Source organism: Ranitomeya variabilis, chromosome 6, assembly GCF_051348905.1.
Source record: "Ranitomeya variabilis isolate aRanVar5 chromosome 6, aRanVar5.hap1, whole genome shotgun sequence".
Classification (NCBI taxonomy): domain Eukaryota; kingdom Metazoa; phylum Chordata; class Amphibia; order Anura; family Dendrobatidae; genus Ranitomeya; species Ranitomeya variabilis.
This window is the reverse complement of record NC_135237.1, coordinates 247,217,863-247,236,707: the sequence shown is the minus strand read 5'-3', so window position 1 is coordinate 247,236,707 and position 18,845 is coordinate 247,217,863. Positions and strand designations below refer to the sequence as shown.

At 43.3% G+C, this 18,845-nt stretch overlaps 1 protein-coding gene across 2 annotated transcripts in view; it reads right to left on the bottom strand.

Moving 5' to 3' along the window:
• Positions 1-18,845, bottom strand: part of MOCOS (molybdenum cofactor sulfurase) — a 423,354-nt gene that overhangs the window by 241,849 nt on the left and 162,660 nt on the right. For both annotated transcript variants that reach the window (XM_077269558.1, XM_077269559.1), the window contains exon 4: positions 11,775-12,410. In XM_077269558.1, coding sequence (XP_077125673.1) covers positions 11,775-12,410 — 636 coding nt within the window. The remainder of the gene's footprint in view (positions 1-11,774; positions 12,411-18,845) is intronic.

The following is an 18,845-nucleotide window of genomic DNA, read 5'->3' as shown; positions in this document are numbered from 1 at the left end:
GTCGCGTTTGGAGAGCCCCTAATGTGCCTAAACAGTGGAAACCCCCCACAAGTGACACCATTTTGGAAACTAGACCCCCCAAGGAACTTATCTAGATGTGAGGTGAGCACTTTGAACCCCCAAGTGCTTCACAGAAGTTTATAACGTAGAGCCGTGAAAATAAAAAATCGCATTTGTTTTCACAAAAATGATTTTTTAGCCCACAAATTCTTATTTTCACAAGGGTAACAGGAGAAATTAGACCACAAAAGTTGTTGTGCAATTTCTCCTGAGTACGTCGATACCCCATATGTGGAGGTAAACCACTGTTTGGGCGCACCGCAGAGCTTGGAAGTGAAGGAGCACCGTTTGACTTTTTCAATGCAGAATTGGCTGGAATTGAGATCGGATGCCATGTCGCGTTTGGAGAGTCCCTGATGTGCCTAAACAGTGGAAACCCCCCACAAGTGATACCATTTTGGAAACTAGACCCCTTAAGGAACTTATCTAGATGTGTGGTGAGCACTTTGAACCCCCAAGTGCTTCACAGAAGTTTATAACGTAGAGCCGTGAAAATAAAAAATCTCATTTTTTCTACAAAAATGATCTTTTTGCCCCCAAATTTTTATTTTCACAAGGGTAACAGGAGAAATTAGACCACAAAAGTTGTTGTGCAATTTCTCCTGAGTACGTCGATACCCCATATATGGGGGTAAACCACTGTTTGGGCGCACCGCAGAGCTTGGAAGAGAAGGAGTGTCGTTTTACTTTTTCAATGTAGAATTGGCTGGAATTGAGATCGGACGCCATGTCACGTTTGGAGAGCCGCTGATGTGCCTAAACAGTAGAGACCCCCCACATATGACACCATTTTGGAAACTAGACCCCTTAAGGAACTTATCTAGATGTGTGGTGAGCACTTTAAACCCCCAGGTGCTTCACAGAAGTTTATAACGTAGAGCCGTGAAAATAAAAAAATCGCATTTTTTCTACAAAAATGATCTTTTTGCCTCCAAATTTTTATTTTACCAAGGGTAACAGGAGAAAATGGACCCCAGAAGCTGTTGTACAATTTGTCTTGAGTACGCCGACACCCCATATGTGGGGGTAAACCACTGTTTGGGCGCATGGCTGAGCTCGGAAGCAAAGGAGCGCCATTTGACTTTTCAATGCAAAATTGACTGGAATTGAGATCGGACGCCATGTCGCGTTTGGAGTGCCCCTGATGTGCCTAAACAGCAGAAACCCCCCAAAAGTTACCCCATTTTGGAAACTAGACCCCCCATGGAACTTATCTAGATGTGTAGTGAGAACTTTGAATGCCCAAGTGCATCACAGAAGTTTATAATGCAGAGTCGTGAAAATAAAAAATATATATTTTTTAACAATAAAGATTTTTTAGCCCCCAAGTTTTTATTTTCACAAGGGTAACAAGAGAAATTGGACCCCAAAAGTTGTTGTCCAATTTGTCCTGAGTATGCTGGTACCCCATATGTGGGGGTAAACCACTGTTTGGGCGCACGGCAGAGCTCGGATGGGAAGGAGCGCCATTTTGGAATGCAGACTTTGATAGAATTGTCTGCGGGCGTTATGTTGCGTTTGCAGACCCCTAATGTACCTAAACAGTAGAAACCCCCAACAAGTGACCCCATTTTGGAAAATAGACCCCCCAAGGAACTTATCTAGATATGTGGTGAGAACTTTGAATGCCCAAGTGCTTCACAGAAGTTTATAATGCAGAGTAGTGAAAATAAAAAATATTTTTTTTCCCACAAAAAAGATTTTTTTAGCCCCCAAATTTTTATTTTCACAAGGGTAACAAGAGAAATTGGACCCCAAAAGTTGTTGTCCAATTTGTCCTGAGTATGCTGGTACCCCATATGTGGGGGTAAACCACTGTTTGGGTGCACGGCAGAGCTCGGAAGGGAAGGAGCGCCATTTTGGAATGCAGACTTTGATAGAATTGTCTGCGGGCGTTATGTTGCGTTTGCAGACCCCTAATGTACCTAAACAGTAGAAACCCCCAACAAGTGACCCCATTTTGGAAAATAGACCCCCCAAGGAACTTATCTAGATATGTGGTGAGAACTTTGAATGCCCAAGTGCTTCACAGAAGTTTATAATGCAGAGTAGTGAAAATAAAAAATATTTTTTTTCCCACAAAAAAGATTTCTTTAGCCCCCAAATTTTTATTTTCACAAGGGTAAAAAGAGAAATTGGACCCCAAAAGTTGTTGTCCAATTTGTCCTGAGTATGCTGGTACCCCATATGTGGGGGTAAACCACTGTTTGGGTGCACGGCAGAGCTCGGAAGGGAAGGAGCGCCATTTTGGAATGCAGACTTTGATAGAATTGTCTGCGGGCGTTATGTTGCGTTTGCAGACCCCTAATGTACCTAAACAGTAGAAACCCCCACAAGTGACCAAATTTTGGAAACTAGACCCCTTAAGGAACTTATCTAGATATGTGGTGAGAACTTTGAAAGCTCAAGTGCTTCACAGAAATTTATAATGCAGAGTAGTGAAAATAAAAAAATATATTTTTTTCCAACAAAAAAGATTTTTAGCCCCCAAGTTTATATTTTCACAAGGATAACAGGAGAAATTGGACCCCAAAAGTTGTTGTCCAATTTATCCCGAGTACGCTGATGCCCCATATGTGGGGGTAAACCACTGTTTGGGCGCACGGCAGAGCTCAGAAGGGAGGGAGTACCATTTGACTTTTTTAGCGCAAAATTGGCTGTCGTGTTTGGAGACCCCCTGATGTACCTAAACAGTGGAAACCCCCCAATTCTAACTCCAACCCTAACCCCAACACACCCCTAACCCTAATCTCAACCCGATCCATAATCCTAATCACAACCCTAACGATAATCACAACCCTAACCCCAAAACAGCCCTAATCTCAACCCTAACCATAACCCTAATCAAAACCCTAAATCCAACACACCCCTAACCCTAATCCCAACCCTAACCCTAATCCCAACCCTAATCCCAAACGTAACACTAATCCCAACCCTAATCCAAACCCTAACCCTAATCCCAACTCTAACCCTAACTTTAGCCCCAACCCTAACTTTAGCCCCAACCCTAACCATAACTTTAGCCCCCGTCGTCACAAAAAAAGTTCAATGTAACCTTTTTTTTGTACGTCGCGTCCGCCATTTCCGCGGATGCGTGGCTGTAACTCTGCCCCCTCCTCCCCAGGACATAGACTGGGCAGCGGATGCGTTGAAAAACTGCATCTGCTGCCCACGTTGTGCACAATTTTCACAACGTACGTCGGTACATCGGGCCGACGCATTGCGACCGCCCCGTACCGACGCAAGTGTGAAAGAAGCCTAAGGCTACTTTCACACTAGCGTCGTACTCGGCCCATCGCAGTGTGTCGGGCCGACGTACCGACGCTAGCGTTGTAAGCGCCGCACAAGGGGTGCAGCGGATGCTGTTTTTTCAACGCATCCGCTGCCCCATTGTGAGGTGCGGGGAGGCGGGGGCGGAGTTCCGGCCACGCATGCGCGGTCGGAAATGGCGGACACGTCGCACAAAAAACGCATCCTGCAAGCACTTTTGCAGGATGCGTTTTTTCTCCAACGACGCATTGCGACGGAAGCCAAAAAACGCTAGTGTGAAAGTAGCCTAACCCTAACCCTAACCCTAAATTTAGCCCCAACCCTAACCCTAACTCTAACCCTAACTCTAACCCTAACTCTAACCCTAACCCTAACCCTAACCCTAACTCTAACCCTAACCCTAACCCTAACTCTAACCCTAACCCTAACCCTAACCCTAACCCTAACTCTAACCCTAACTCTAACCCTAACCCTAACCCTAACTCTAACCCTAACCCTAACTCTAACCCTAACCCTAACCCTAATTTTAGCCCCAACTTGTCTTCTCCTGCTGGCCGGCAGATGGCAGCAGATGGCGGGCGCACTGCGCATGCGCCCGCCATGATGAAAAAGCCGGCTGGCAGGAGAAGACAGAAGAGGACCCAGGGACCCCGGGTGAGTATGATAGGGTCCCCGAATCCCCCTATTTCTCTGTCCTCTGATGTGCGATCACATCAGAGGACAGAGAAATAACTGATCGCTTTTTTTTTTTTTTTTTGCGGTCGCCGGTAAACTGTTAATTACCGGCGATCGCAAAGCAGGGGTCGGTGCAAACCGACCCCGATCATGTTCTTTGGGGTCTCGGCTACCCCCGGCAGCCGAGACCCCAAAGAACATCCGGGTGCCGGGCGGCGGGCGCACTGCGCGTGCGCCCGCCATTTTTTCCCGGAAAAAAGATGGCGGCGCCCATGGGGAGACACGAGGAGCACCGGGGGAGGTAGGTAAGTATTGGGGGGCTATTGGGGGCCATCAGGGACCACATTTCTCTGTCCTCCGATGTGCGATCACATCGGAGGACAGAGAAATTAAACGGCAAATCGCGTTTTTTTTTTTTTTGTTGCGACCGCCGGTAAACGGTTAATTACCGGCGATCGCAACTCGGGGGTCGGTAAAAACCCCCCGAATCATGTTCTCTGGGGTCTCGGCTACCCTCGGCAACCGAGACCCCAGAGAAAATCCGACTCTGGGGGGCGCTATTCACTTTTTCCACAGCGCCGTTAATTAACGGCGCTGTGGATTAAGTACCCTTAGCGGCCGCCGTTAAAAGGCGTATCGGCGGTCGTTAAGGGGCTAAGCTCTGCACAATCTTTATTATTGTTTACTTCTATCTTTGATTATGTTAATGTGTTAGCTTCCGTCTGGTATTTTGGGTAACTTTACTCACCAGTAATAAGTTGAGTTTATATCTAAAATTTCACAAATATGTGCACAGTCACATATTCTTCATAGTAATGTGTGCATTTTTAGCTTTAATATTACATTATTTTGTCCTGGAAGCTGTGGTTCCCTTTATCTCCGATTGAACATTGTCTTCACTTTGTATTCCTTGACAATTTGCACTTTTTAAAAAATATTTTATTCATTACCAATAAACTTTTTGTTTTAGAACTTAATGGTTTTCTGTGTATTTTCTTTTATGATAAGTTCTAATTTTCAAAAGGCTCGGGAGGGACGGTGCACTATTTGACTCTTGGAGAACAAATTATAAGGCTACGTTCACATTCGCGGCGGGCGCCGCAGCGGCGCCGCATGCGTCATGCGCCCCTATATTTAACATGGGGGCGCATGGACATGCGTCGCACTTGCGTTTTGCGCCACATGCGTCGCTGCGGCGCCCGCGTCCGGGCGCAGAGGACGCAGCAAGTTGCATTTTTGCTGCGTCCAAAATCAATTAAAAAAAGGACGCATGCGGCGCAAAACGCAGCGTTGTGCATGCGTTTTGCTGCGTTTTTGTTTGCGTTGTGCGCTGCGGCGCCGACGCTGCGGCGCACAACGCAAATGTGAACGTAGCCTTATAGATTAGTTTCTGGACTCCATATAAAGAACCCCTAAATGCTAGAAAAGCAGAATCCCTCCTCAAGTGACCCCAGTTTGGAAATTTTACTCCTCCGGGAATGTGTCTACAGGTGTAGTGATGATTTTGACTCCATAAGTGTTTTCCAGAAACAAGCAGCAGCAGATGTTGTTCAGTGAAAATTGCAAACTGCCGTTGTAGTGACCAGTACACTGTAGTGACCAGTACATTGCAGTCACCAGTACGTTATGCCCAACCTGTGCTTCTGGAGACATGCACCCATAAATAGGCGGACTTTCTTCACTACAGAAATGCCAAACATGTGGACGCTATATGTGGTTTAGAAACATTGGGGCTCAGAAAGGAGGGGGGCATTTGAATTTGAGAGTGCAGAATTTCTTTTAGGGGGTCAGGGGCCATAACATTTTTCCATAGCCTTTGTACTATCAGTAACGTGGAAGCCCCCTATATTTCCATTTACAGATGATGGACCTGAGCAAGGACTTTTTTGTGGTTTGAGTTGAAGCTTTTATTGGGAACATAACGTTAGGGACAGTTTTATAGGTCGGCTCATTCCGGATGCAGCGATACCAAATATGTGCACTTTTTTTTGTTTTTACATAAATATACAGTATGTATTTATTGCTTTCATATTTTTTCTTTTTTTCATTTATTTTGTGATTTTTTTTATAGCTTTATAACTTTTTTTTACTTTTTTTTAAACTTTTTTACTTACTCTCTGTAGTGGACTTCAATTTTTATTTGCCTGATCACTGGTCTTATACAATGCAATACACATGTATTGCATTGTATGAGATCTGACCATTTTATAATGGTTACAATGGCTCCGGCGGTGAGCCCGCATCAAAGCCAGGACATGTCAGCTGTTTTGTACAGCTGGCATGTGCCCGCAATAGCGGCGGGTGGAATCGTGATCCACCCACTGCTATTAACTAGTTAAATGCTGCTGTCAAACGCTGACAGCGGTATTTTACTAGCACGTCCGGCCATCGGAAGTGACCCCCGGGAGTGATCGGGAGTGAGCGATGCATCGGCATGACAACCAGAGGTCTACTGAAGCCCTCTATGGTTGTTGATGCCGGATTGCTGTGAGCGCCACCCTGTGATCAGCGCTCATAACAATGCAGCAATTCTAGTACGTAGGAGCGATCTGAGCATCGCTCTGATGTAGCAGAGCTGATCAGGCTATGGCAGCTTCTATCCTCCCATGGAAGCTATTGAAGCATGGCAAAGTAAAAAAAAATGTGTTAAAAAATATGAAAAAAAAAAAAATGAAAGTTTAAATCACCCCCCTTTCGCCCCATTCAAAATAAAACAATAAAAATCAAATATACACATATTTGGTATCACCGCGTTCGGAATCACCCGGTCTATCAATAAAAAAAAGAATTAACCTGATCGCTAAACGGTGAAGTGAGAAACAAATTCAAAACACTAGAATTACGTTTTTTTGGTTGCCGCAACATTGCATTGAAATGCAATAACGGGCAATCAAAAGAACGTATCTGTACCAAAATGGTAACTTTAAAAACGTCAGCTCGGTATGCAAAAAATAAGCCCTCATCCAACCCGAGATCATGAAAAATGGAGTATCGGAAAATGGCGCAATTTTTTTTTCTTTTTAGCAAAGTTTGACATTTTTTTTTACCACTTAGATAAAAATTAACCTAGACATGTTTGGTGTCTATGAACTTGCAATGACCTGGAGAATCATAATGGCTGGTAAGATTTTAGCATTAATTTGAACCTAGCAAAAAAGCCATGCAAAAAACAAGTGTGGGATTGCACTTTTATTGCAATTTCACCACACTTGAAATTTTTTTCCCATTTTCTAGTACAAGACATGCTAAAACCAATGGTGTCTTTCAAAAGTACAACTCGTTCTGCAAAAAATAAGCCCTCACATGGCCATATAGAAAAGCCACGGAGACACCATCATGTCTTTCTCAATGCAAGCAATGAATAGCCAGGTCTTTCACCGGGAAGAAACAACCACGGGAAGGGCAGCATCCAATAAAGGAAAACCACCTATGCCAAAACATGGTATCCATCCACAGACAGCTGCTTCGGGGTATTTGCCCCTCATCAGTGTGGAGTAGGAAACTGGCTATTAGGAGCAGTGCCTGGTGAAAAGACTATAAACATAAGGGTGAATGACCTCGAGGAGATCAAAACATCCAACACCGCGGAGACACCATCACGTGTTTCTCAACGCAGTGATCCAGAACACTGCCCCCATCCCTAATTGGAAATATGCAAATAAGACCTGGATATTCATTGCTTGCATTGAGAAACACGTGATGGTGTCTCTGCGGCTTTTCTACATGCATTTGCATATTTCCCATAAGGGATTGGGGGCAGTGTTCTGGATCACTGCATTGAGAAACACGTGATGGTGTCTCCGCGGTGTTGGATGTTTTGATCTCCCCGACGTCATTCATCCTTATGTTCATAGCCTTTTCACTAGGCACTGCTCCTAATAGCCAGTTTCCTACTCCACACTGATGAGGGGCAAATACCCAGAAACAGCTGTCTGTGGATGGATACCATGTTTTGGCATAGGTGGTTTTCCTTTATTGGATGCTGCCCTTCCCGTGGTTGTTCCTTCCCGGTGAAAGACCTGGCTATTCATTGCTTGCGTTGAGAAACACGTGATGGTGTCTCTGCGGCTTTTCTACATGCATTTGCATATTTCCCATAAGGGATGGGGGCAGTGTTCTGGATCACTGCGTTGAGAAACACGTGATGGTGTCTCCGCGGTGTTGGATGTTTTGATCTCCCCAAGGTCATTCACCCTTATGTTTATACTCACATGGCCATATTGAGAGCAAAATAAAAAAGTTATAGTTCTAGGAAGAAGGGGAGCAAAAAACGAAAACGCAAAACTGAAAAAAGCTAGGGTCATGAAGGGGGTTAATAAACCATGATCCATGTATAATAATAAACTAAACTTGAACCTCACATATTGCTACACATTGTAAAAAATGACAATGTACTTTGAAGCCGAGCCATAAGATGAGTTTGATTGTGGCCCTGAGATAACAAGCGTGGCTGTTAGAGTCAGATTCTGGCTGTGACATACAGCCATATTATTCGCAGAGCATAGCTGGCTCAATCTGTAAGTCTTCTCCGTACGCACACTCCCGATTTGTACTGCAAATGTACGGCAGTTGTCGGGAAGGGGCTAAAAGGGGTAAAAAGTGCTTTATAAAAGCTAAGCTGTCAGCATCAGTGATATCACTGTGTGCATTGCACCATTGCACATATACTACTCATCAAATGGAACTTTATTTCTGTGTAATATTAATGTATGCTTTCCCCCTGGGCTGTATTGGTTATTTTATTTCTCTGCAGTTACAGCAATATATTTCATTATGTGCAATTACGTCTAAACATTAACAACATACATAACAAATATGTCACCAAAATGATTATGTTTTTCTGTCCTTAAAGTAAACCTGTCATGTGAAAAAATGCTATTAACCTGCAGATATGGGGTTAATCTGCGGTTCATAGCACTCTGCACCTCCCTTCACCCGCACTTTGACTTCCGCTACCGGAAGGAAATTCCTTCTCGACAGAGTTCAGGTTTCTATGACCGGAGTGGAGTCAGTGCAGGTCAGTCACCGCATAGTGAGTGGAAGCTGTAACCGAGCCCCAACACTAACTGACAGCAGGTCAGCATTAAGGCTGGCTGTCAGTCAGGGCCAGGGGTGCGGGTACAGCCACTGCTCTCTATACACAGAGCAGCGACTGAACGCTACTAGGAGGAATAAAGTCCACCAGCGGTGATCTAAGTGCCAGTGCCAGGTAAGTTCAGAATGCCATCAACCTGCAGATTAACCCTATATCTGCAGATAAATAGTGTTGTTTTTTTTGCATGACAGGTTCTCATTAAATCACCTGCTACTCAAGGTGACTATAGTAAAACTTGCAGTTAGGGTCCATTATTTCTTGTCACACTAGGTTCACACTTTTAAAATGCAATTCGCTGAACACTGTTGGAATTTCTGTCAAAATCCCAGAAAACTGTATTCGGAGAGAAACCCAAACAGAGCCCTGACGGAGCCATTCATTTAAATGATGCCAATGGAATCTCAAGCCTTCGTCCTGCAAGTATTCATCTTTTTTTCAACAAGCACAAAACTGTAGTTAGCTTCCTTTGTGTATGTCAGAAAAACATGAATATTGCCATGACTGTGGTCAGACAGTAATCACAGTCGGTTTCATGCTATTGATGGGCTCAGTCCAGGGCTCCAATGGTTCCAGAAGGAGTTGGGAGTTTTGGGGGGGTTTTCAAATGGGAACTCTGACATAGTGCTCAGCATGTGAACATAGCGTTATGCATTTTCCAGTTAGCTATTCCCTTAAATATGAGTGTTGGCAAAGCAGAAAAAAATAATGAATATGGTTAGTGAATGTGAAAGGCTATCACAGAAAGATGACACAGAAGGCTATTTATACATATTTTAAAGATTTTTTTTATTGAGTGGTTACAGCAAACACTATAAGAAAGATAAGTGATAAGATTATACTCTACAGAGACTTGAGTGTCTTTTCTATGTCAAGTATTGAAACAGATCTACTGCTAAGCTTCTCTTTGAAGTACTAGAGCTGTCTATTACATACTGGAGCAGATAAAGCGGATTCTTCTTTTAAACAAAATAGACAAGGGAAAAAGTAGAACACAGTTTTATGTATATGTTACTAGCATTGATGTAAAATTCATGCCACACACACTTCTATAATTTGGTTTAGACTTTTAGTTAATATAGCTCAACCACTTTATACCTTCAATGAAATCTGTCAGTAGGATCATCCCTCCTAAGCGTCTATATGGGCACGTAGGTCATAAGAATCTGAATAAAATGATACCTAGAGATCTGTGATCCGATGTCTTATTCCAGAGAAATTTGTGTTTTTCTTATATGTAAATGAACTATTCAGATTTATGGGCCGGATCCAATTCTGCATGAGATTCTGCCTCCAAACCTTGTTTTAAATAAAAGATGGTGTAACCAGTCTCACACATGTAACTAGCGTAAAATATTAGAACTGAAATGTGTCTCTTATCAAACACGTTAGCAGCTGCAGATAAAAATGACTGCCTCTCACAGTTTGGGAAAGAGCTACTGACTACCTTGGACAAACTAGGCCTCTCTCAAGCAGTCCACATGGTCACTCACATAAAGAGTCGCACTCTGTATTTGATAAATCACACAGGGCTGGAGATCTCAAATGTATCCACAAACCCAGTTACATGGTCTGACCATCACGCTAATAATTTCTCATTCAAATCTCCAGCTTTTAAAGAGGTTGTCTGGCCTTGGGCTACAAGTCTGCAGTCGCTCTATGTGACTACAGACTTGTAAATCCTCACATCACCTGCACTGTGTTCTGAGGAATCCCTGGTACTGTTTCCAGAGAGGCGGGCACGTAACTACAACTGTGTGATTTCCATACATGCGGTCATGTGCTGACTAGACTGGCGCAGCCTTGCTCAATGCAAATGTGAGTATGCAAATAGCATACATGTGGTTACATGACCGGCAGGGCATATGATGTGAGGATTCACAAGTTTGCAGTCATATAGAGTAACTGTAGACTTGTAGCCTAAGGCCAGATATCCCCTTTAAGTACCAAAACAAAGAGCCCATAAAACACAGGGCTCTTAAAGGATTATCTCCCCAAGATATTAATAACAATTTCAGTTTCAAGGGACAGATGGACAATACAACACATCTGTGTCCTCTGCTTTTGATGCCATTGCTCCCTAGCACACTTAAAGGGAACCTGTCACCCACCACCGGCGTTTTTAACTAAAAGAGCCACCATGTGCAGCAGTAATGCTGCATTCTGACAAGGTGGCTCTTTTAGTTCTGGGTGCTGTAACTGCCGAAATAATCAGTTTTGTAATTTGTCCTAAATACCTTTTCTTCAGTCAAGGAGGCATGCATTTCCCTCCTGCTGCAGACACCACACAGCCGTCACTCAAATCTTCTTGGCGCCGGGCACCGCCTCCTCACCGCTGTTTTGAAATGAGCCGGCGCCTGTGCTCTTTTCTCCTGCCTTGGGCAGGCGCAGTGAGCGCTGCCCATCTGTCCTCATATGCAGTCTAGCTGACTGCACCTGCGCGGCCGCCCTGCCTGTGAATCCCAGCCCCGCAATGTGAATAAATCAGAAGACACTGCGGGGCTGGGATTCACATTATTATATTTTGGTGAAAACTCAAAATGTTGAAAATATTTTTTGATTTCTCAATAAATCTGATAGACTACACAACATTTAAAATGCTTTGCACTTTTTAGCTTGTTTTATACCCTCTAGATTAAAAATGTACTGGTTTTAGTTACAATAATTTTTGACTTACCTGTCACTTATTGATTCTTTAGACTGATAAAAATCTTCTTTTGCAAGATAACCTGCTGCAGTTCCACCACCAAAGTAGCTTTTCCTCAAATGATTAGCAATGCGATTAGAAACAATCAAGGCTCCCAAGCCAGTTGGGAATCCGAAAATCTTGTAAAATGACATGGTCACGAAATCTGGTTGGTATAGTGTCAAGTCTAATGGAGATGTGCTGACAAAGGAGGCTGCATCCAAAAGAACAATCCATTTGCCTCGGACCCTAAAGGGCAACATTTTCCCAGTCTGGATTTTTTTTATCCATGACAGAGGATATTTGGTACCTGAATGATTGCTCAGTGCTGGATAGCAAAAAAGATGTAAGGTTCTGTCATTTTGAAGTTCACATCTTCGACCTTCTGACTGCAGTAACTCTTCTGGTGTAACTGGGGCAGACGATATATCTAACCTTTCCGCGAGTCCCCTAATTCCAACCACTGAGGTGTGATTGTCGGTTAAGTAGACAAAGTGGCTGCCTTCCTGGATCGAACTTCTGCGAGTCCATGGAAAGTTGTCTGCCACTAGTTTAAGAGCTGCGGTACATCCCGATGTAAAGATCACTGTGTAGTCTTCTGAAGATGCATTAAAGTGTTGTAGTACTCTATAAAAAAATACAAAAAAAATAATTTTTACAGAGTTTATATTATCTACCATTAATCTGCTGTAAACATCATGAATTTTAAATGTACTCATATCATCTTTATATAATTGTTCCATCCTAGAGTCACCCATTTTTTCTTTGATGAAAACACCTGATGGTGCTTCACATTGCAACCAGTTAAAATATTGAATTTGCAAGTTTGGCCTTCAAATTAGACCAAACTTGGACATGTCTGTCAGACAAGTGAAGATGGTCTGAGGCCTCTTTCACACGTCCAGATAATTCCGGTATCGGAGAAATCGGTACCGGAGTTATCCGTGTCCGTGTGTCCGTGTGCTCACGTGGCACATCAGTGTGGCACACGTGCGGCATCCGTGTGCCGCCCGTGTGCTGCCTAAGGACCACACGGACCGTGCAGGAGAGACAGCGCTACACTAAGCGCTGTCCCCCCTGTGTGGTGCTGAAGGCGGCATTCATCTCTTCTCCCCGCAGGAGGGAAGAGATAAATGATCAAGTTTTTTTTTTGTTTTGTTAAAAATAAAGTTGCATGTGACCCCCCCTCCACCCCCAGTGTGCCGCCCGGCCCCTTGCAGAAGAAATACTCACCCGGCCAGCTCCTGCGATGTCTCCTCTCTCCTCTCAGCGCTGGCAGCATGTCCTGTGTGAGCGGTCACGTGGTACCGCTAATTACAGTGAGGAATATGCGCATATTCCTCACTTTAATGAGCGGTCCCACGTGACCGCTCACACAGGACAAAGGGCCAGTGCTGAGAGGAGAGTGGAGACATCGCGGGAGCTGGGTGAGTATTTCTTCTGCAAGGGGCCGGGCGGCGCACTGGGGGTGGAGGGGGGGGGTCACATGCAACTTTATTTTTAACAAAAAAAAAAAGAACTTGATCATTCATCTCTTCTCTCCTGCGGGGAGAAGAGATGAATGCCGCCTTCAGCACCACACGCAGGGGGGACAGCGCTTACTGTAGTGCTGTCTCTCCTGCGGGGCGGTACGTGCACACGGAGGAGAGTACACACTGTTCTCCGTGTGCACGTGTGCAGGACGTATTGCAGTACGTGCTGCCGGAGATAAGTGGACATGTCTCCGTGTTTTGCACACGGACACACGGTCCGTGAAAACATGGAGACATGTGCATAGACCCATTCATTTGAATGGGTCTACGTGTGTCAGTGTCTCCGGTACGTGAGAAAACTGTCAGTACACGTACCGGAGACACTGACGTGTGAAAGAGGCCTTAGACTATAGTTTGTCTGCATGCTATGAATTAAAAAAAGAAACAGTCAGTTCTTGTAAGCAAAACTTAGATGTGTTAATGGGGACTACTTTTAAGTGACAATTAAACTATAATGATGACCCACAAAATGAAAATTAGGCTAAGATAAGACACACCTCACTCTCTAGTACAAAATTAGTCAAGTGGAACCCGACATGATAAAAAAAAATAAATTGTATTAACTTTGTAAGAGAAAAGTAGATATCGCATGTTAAGATATTATTTTATGGCTCCATCAATTAAAATCAGTTGCAGTATTTTGGATGCAGTTTTTTCTACTCTGCCCATGATTCCCTTAAGGCGATATGCACACGTTGCGGATTTGACTGTGGAATTTTCTGTGCAGATTCTGCATTTCTTGGCAGAAAACACAGGTCAGAATCTGCACATTTTTTTTGCAGCTTTTGTGAGGCTTTTTTGCGGATTTGCTGCTGATTTTGTGCGGGTTTCTTCCTTTTTTTACCCCTGCGGATTTCTATTATGGAATGGGTGCAGAAACGCAGCAGATCCGCAAAAAATAATTGACATGGTCCTTTTTTGAATCTGCTGCATTTTCCGTGTGGATTTCTCCCCACAGCATTTTTTTCCCATTGATTTACATTGTACTGGAAATCACTTTTGGATCTGCAGTGTTTCTGCGTGGAAAAAAAAGCTGCGGACCCGCAGGAAATCTGCAACGTGTGCACATACCCTAACTCTCAAGCGTCTGGTACAAAAGCTCAACCAATGCAAATATAACACATGGATTTTGGTGCTTTTTCTTATTCTTTTAGATCGTAAATTTATTTTCTCACTATAATTTTTAGTTGGTTAGGTATCTGTGGAACACCTACCAACCACAAAAAGGGCACTGACACAAACAATTATATGGTACATAAATCTTAACAAAAAAAATGTAATATAATGGTCATGTTATGCAAAAATAGAATGAGACAACACTAGCATCAAACAGCACAGTTGTTAGAGGGATGCATGAACAAACATATCTGGCATCCCCTCCAGATCAAATGACAGGAAAAAGAGAAAATGATACCAGCAACCAATGAATTCAAAAGATTAGTTTTGGGGGATTTAAATTTGTTCTGAAATTTAAGAAAATAAGCTTCTTACTCAACAGATATCACCACATAAATACTTTATGCACAAAACAGCAAATTATATACTAATTTATTTGTAAAATGAGTAATTAAATTCTGCTTGTCGCTAGAGGGGTACAAATTTCTGATGTACCTTTCTACATGCAGAATATGTACTGATAAATAAATATGGCTTGAAGGTGCACCTGTGTATATTTATCCCTGATGGATTTTGCTGCCCATACTGTTTATTGTTCAGAACAGTTTTTCTTCATAATTGATCTTATGGACTGATTACTTAAAAGAGGATCTTTTATCAGTTTGAGCATGCTAAACTGGCTACATTATTAAATAATGGCTGTAGAGCTGAAAAGAACATACATTTGATTGTTTAATTTCACCTCTCCACCGTGGAGATATTAGCTTGTTATATACAGTTTACAATTTATGATAAGCCCAACCAAGCATTACCAAAGATTCTTCTTTGGAGACATGTACTTCTTCCCCTGTATGACTTAACCGATCAAAAGGAGGAGGTGTTTTACAGGAGAATAAAGAACATGCCACCTCAGTAGCTTAGAATAACTGTCATAGTGTAGCCCCAGCCACATACTGCACTAACAGAACCTTATTAACACCATTTTTATATTCTTCCCACATTAAAAACAAGAAGAGCAGTTTAATACCTTGCTTCCTAATTTTGACACTGAAAACAAATCTTGCAAATAAGGTTTGCGTGTCAAAAATGTGTGCAACCTAGTGAAACATGGCATAAACCACCTGTAATATCCCACAATTCCAAGAAATTACCTCCCTTGTTTCTTAGAAAGCGGTTGCGGCCACTTCTGAATCGCATTGATCTTGTTTATCTGTGGCTTGATTTTGCCTCTCCTGACAATATAGCCTATTTACTTGGCCACTTCCTTCCCTTTGGCACATTTTTTATTTATGGTGAACCCAGCTTTCCTCAAAGCATCCAGAACTGACTGTACCTTTGGTAGATAGCTACTCCATTCAGGGCTGAGGACCACAATGTCATCAAGGTAAGCTGCGGCATACGTCTCATGCGGAGATAAGATCCGATCCATAGCCCTCTGGAAGGTAGCTGTGGCGCCCTGCAGTCCAAAGGGCATTCTGGTGTATTGAAAACACTCATCAGGCATCAAGAAGGCCATCTTCTCATTGGCACTCTGGGATATGGGGGGCCCTTCATCAGGTTGGGGGTTGTAATGTATCTCGCGGGTCCAAGTCTCTCAATGAGTTTGTCCATGCGAGGTGTCGGATATGCATCAAAACTGGATACCTAATTCAGCCTGCGCTAGTCATCACAAAACCGCCACTCACAGTCGGGCTTCAGCATGAGGATGATGGGATTCGACCATCCACTTTTTAACTCCTATCATACTGAGGTCTAGCATTCTCTTTACCTCATTTGACATTACCTCTCGGCATGCTTCAGGGTCACCCTTACATGCAGCTCTGTTACTATCTATTACGCTCCGGTGTAGCATGACCTTGGCTTCCCAGGTTTCCTTGGTGATGTCCAGGAGCCCTCACAGATATCAACCATACAGGAATTGTAATTGTACATCCCTGTTATGATGTGCACACAGTAGATGTGCAGGAGCCGCCCGTGTTTCACAGTCAATGCTCTACTATAACAGGGATAATGGCTAACAGGTTTTTGCACATATTAGGGTGGGTCCCTAGAGTCAATTCCCCATGTTGGCCCCAGACACCCCAGTCAAACACTATATTATCAATACTTATTTCACCTGCTGTGTGTGTGTGTGTATATATATATATATATATATATATATATATATATATATATTTAGAGAGAGAGAGTGAGGGAGAGAGAAAAAGCGAGAGAGGCTATAAATAATAAGCATATAGCATAAACCCCAAACTATATATGAGATTCAGACTGTAAAGCAGTGGATATTACTTGTGTAGCAGACCATTTAACTAACGTCTGTACTACAAGTGTTACACCTCTTGAATATGAGGTGCGAGTACGATGTCTATTCTACTTTACCCAAGGTTTTAGCACTTTCTTAAGACAGAAAGGTCTCTCCCTATGTGTGTATATGTATATGTATATGTACGTTCTTGATATATACTTTGATACCTAGTGACATCTGCAGTCATATGTGTCTATACCAAATCTCCTGATATCTCTAAATGCATTCTCTCTATTGGTGTTTTGCCATATATAATGTTAATAATTTTGACATTTATATGTACATATGCGCATTTTGCAATGTGTGGATATAGGTACATGCATACTGTATATTCCTTGGTTATTTTTTGTTCACTTCTGATTTATAAGTGACCAGTTAATGCATTGATCTATTTATCATTTGTTTTGATGTTATTTCATTGTTGTATTATTTTACAGATAACTGCCTTGATAAAGGCCCTTTGGCTGAAACGTTGGCACATTGTGTGACTGGTCAATTCATCAAATAATAAAATTATACTTTGGCATTCGATTCTTAAGAGTCCTCAGATTGATCTTTATTATTACGTTATTTTTCTGAAGAGCTTTTTCTACGTTTGGACTGCGATCCCCTTGATCTATTATAGGGAGGGACCTGTCAGTCAGGAGGAGCAGTCCAGGGGGAAACTGCCAGGGAGCTGCCTCTTGGGCTATTCATCCTAGTAGCATTGTCCTGGCAGGATTTTAAAAAGTGTTTACCTTGAATTACTGCAGTATTTTAGAGTAAATTATGCCAGACTATACATGCTTGAAGATACAAATACAGATGCAAACCCAAGAACATAGATATATAATATAGAAACATGTGCCACAAGTCATCCCCCTATCATCAGCCCACGTACAGTACATAGGCAGGCATTTGTTACTGCAGTTCTAGTTGTTCTGGCTGCGGCTTTTAATGTCACAGGACAAAGCCCACCAATCTGGTCAGGGCAAATTCCAGTAAAATCAGGTCTCCGGGTTTCCCCTTAGACTTAGGGTACCGTCACACAGTGCAATTTTGATCGCTACGACGGCACGATTCGTGACGTTCGAGCGATATAGTTACGATCTCGCAGTGTCTGACACGCTCCTGCGATCAGGAACCCCGCTGAGAATCATACGTCGTAGCAGATCGTTTGAAACTTTCTTTCGTCGTCTAGTGTCCCGCTGTGGTGGCATGATCGCATGGTGTAACAAAGGTGTGCACGATATTGTATACGATGTAAGGGTGGAGGAGCTGGCTACGTAGGAGCGCCAAATTCTCCACCTCCTGTGTGCTGATTGGGCGGTACAATACTGTGCGCTCATTCGACAGACAAAGGACTATTGTTCCCGGCTGATAAAACCGGAGCTGTCGAGCGCTGTACTCTTTTCTCTCTGGAGCACGTGCTGGAAACAGAACTCTAGCTGGATTCCCTGGACTTAACTACAGACTTTTACCGCAAGAGGTATGTATAACGCTACAGCGTAGCAGATGTTGCGCTTCAACAGGGATAAACGCTGGTCGATTGTTCCTTTATGGAGAGTAGGGTAGGCCAGAGAGCCTCAGGTACACAGCTGTAGCGTGCCCCAATTAATCCTTTTACAGATCGAGCTGTAGCATGGTGGACTGCCCCGTTTATGCCAGTAACAACATATATAGTTATTAGATAAATGGTCAAAACATTGTTTTGTAAGCACGTGTATTTATTTTACGTTTGTTTTCTTTTTAGGAAGTATGCTCACTTCCGGTGAGAGTTCTGTCGTTGCTGCTGCCCTGCTGTTTGAGGCAGCACGTCTCCAAGAGGAGAGACGTCCTAAACGAAAACGTCGCATGTGGACCCGGAGCTGGCTGCAGAAAAGATCCACATTGTCACACATGGGTCTCATAAGAGAGTTACGTGATAATAACCCTCATGATTTCCGAAACTACCTTAGGATGTCAGAGGAATCGTTCAAGATTATACTTGCTGCTGTTACGCCACTCATACAAAGGCGTGTACGCCGATGCGTGCAGCCGTGCCCGTAGATGAAAGGTTGGCGGTGACACTGCGGTTCCTGGCTGACAGAACTTTATTTTTTCCTACACAGAGGCAAAGAAACAGTGCCG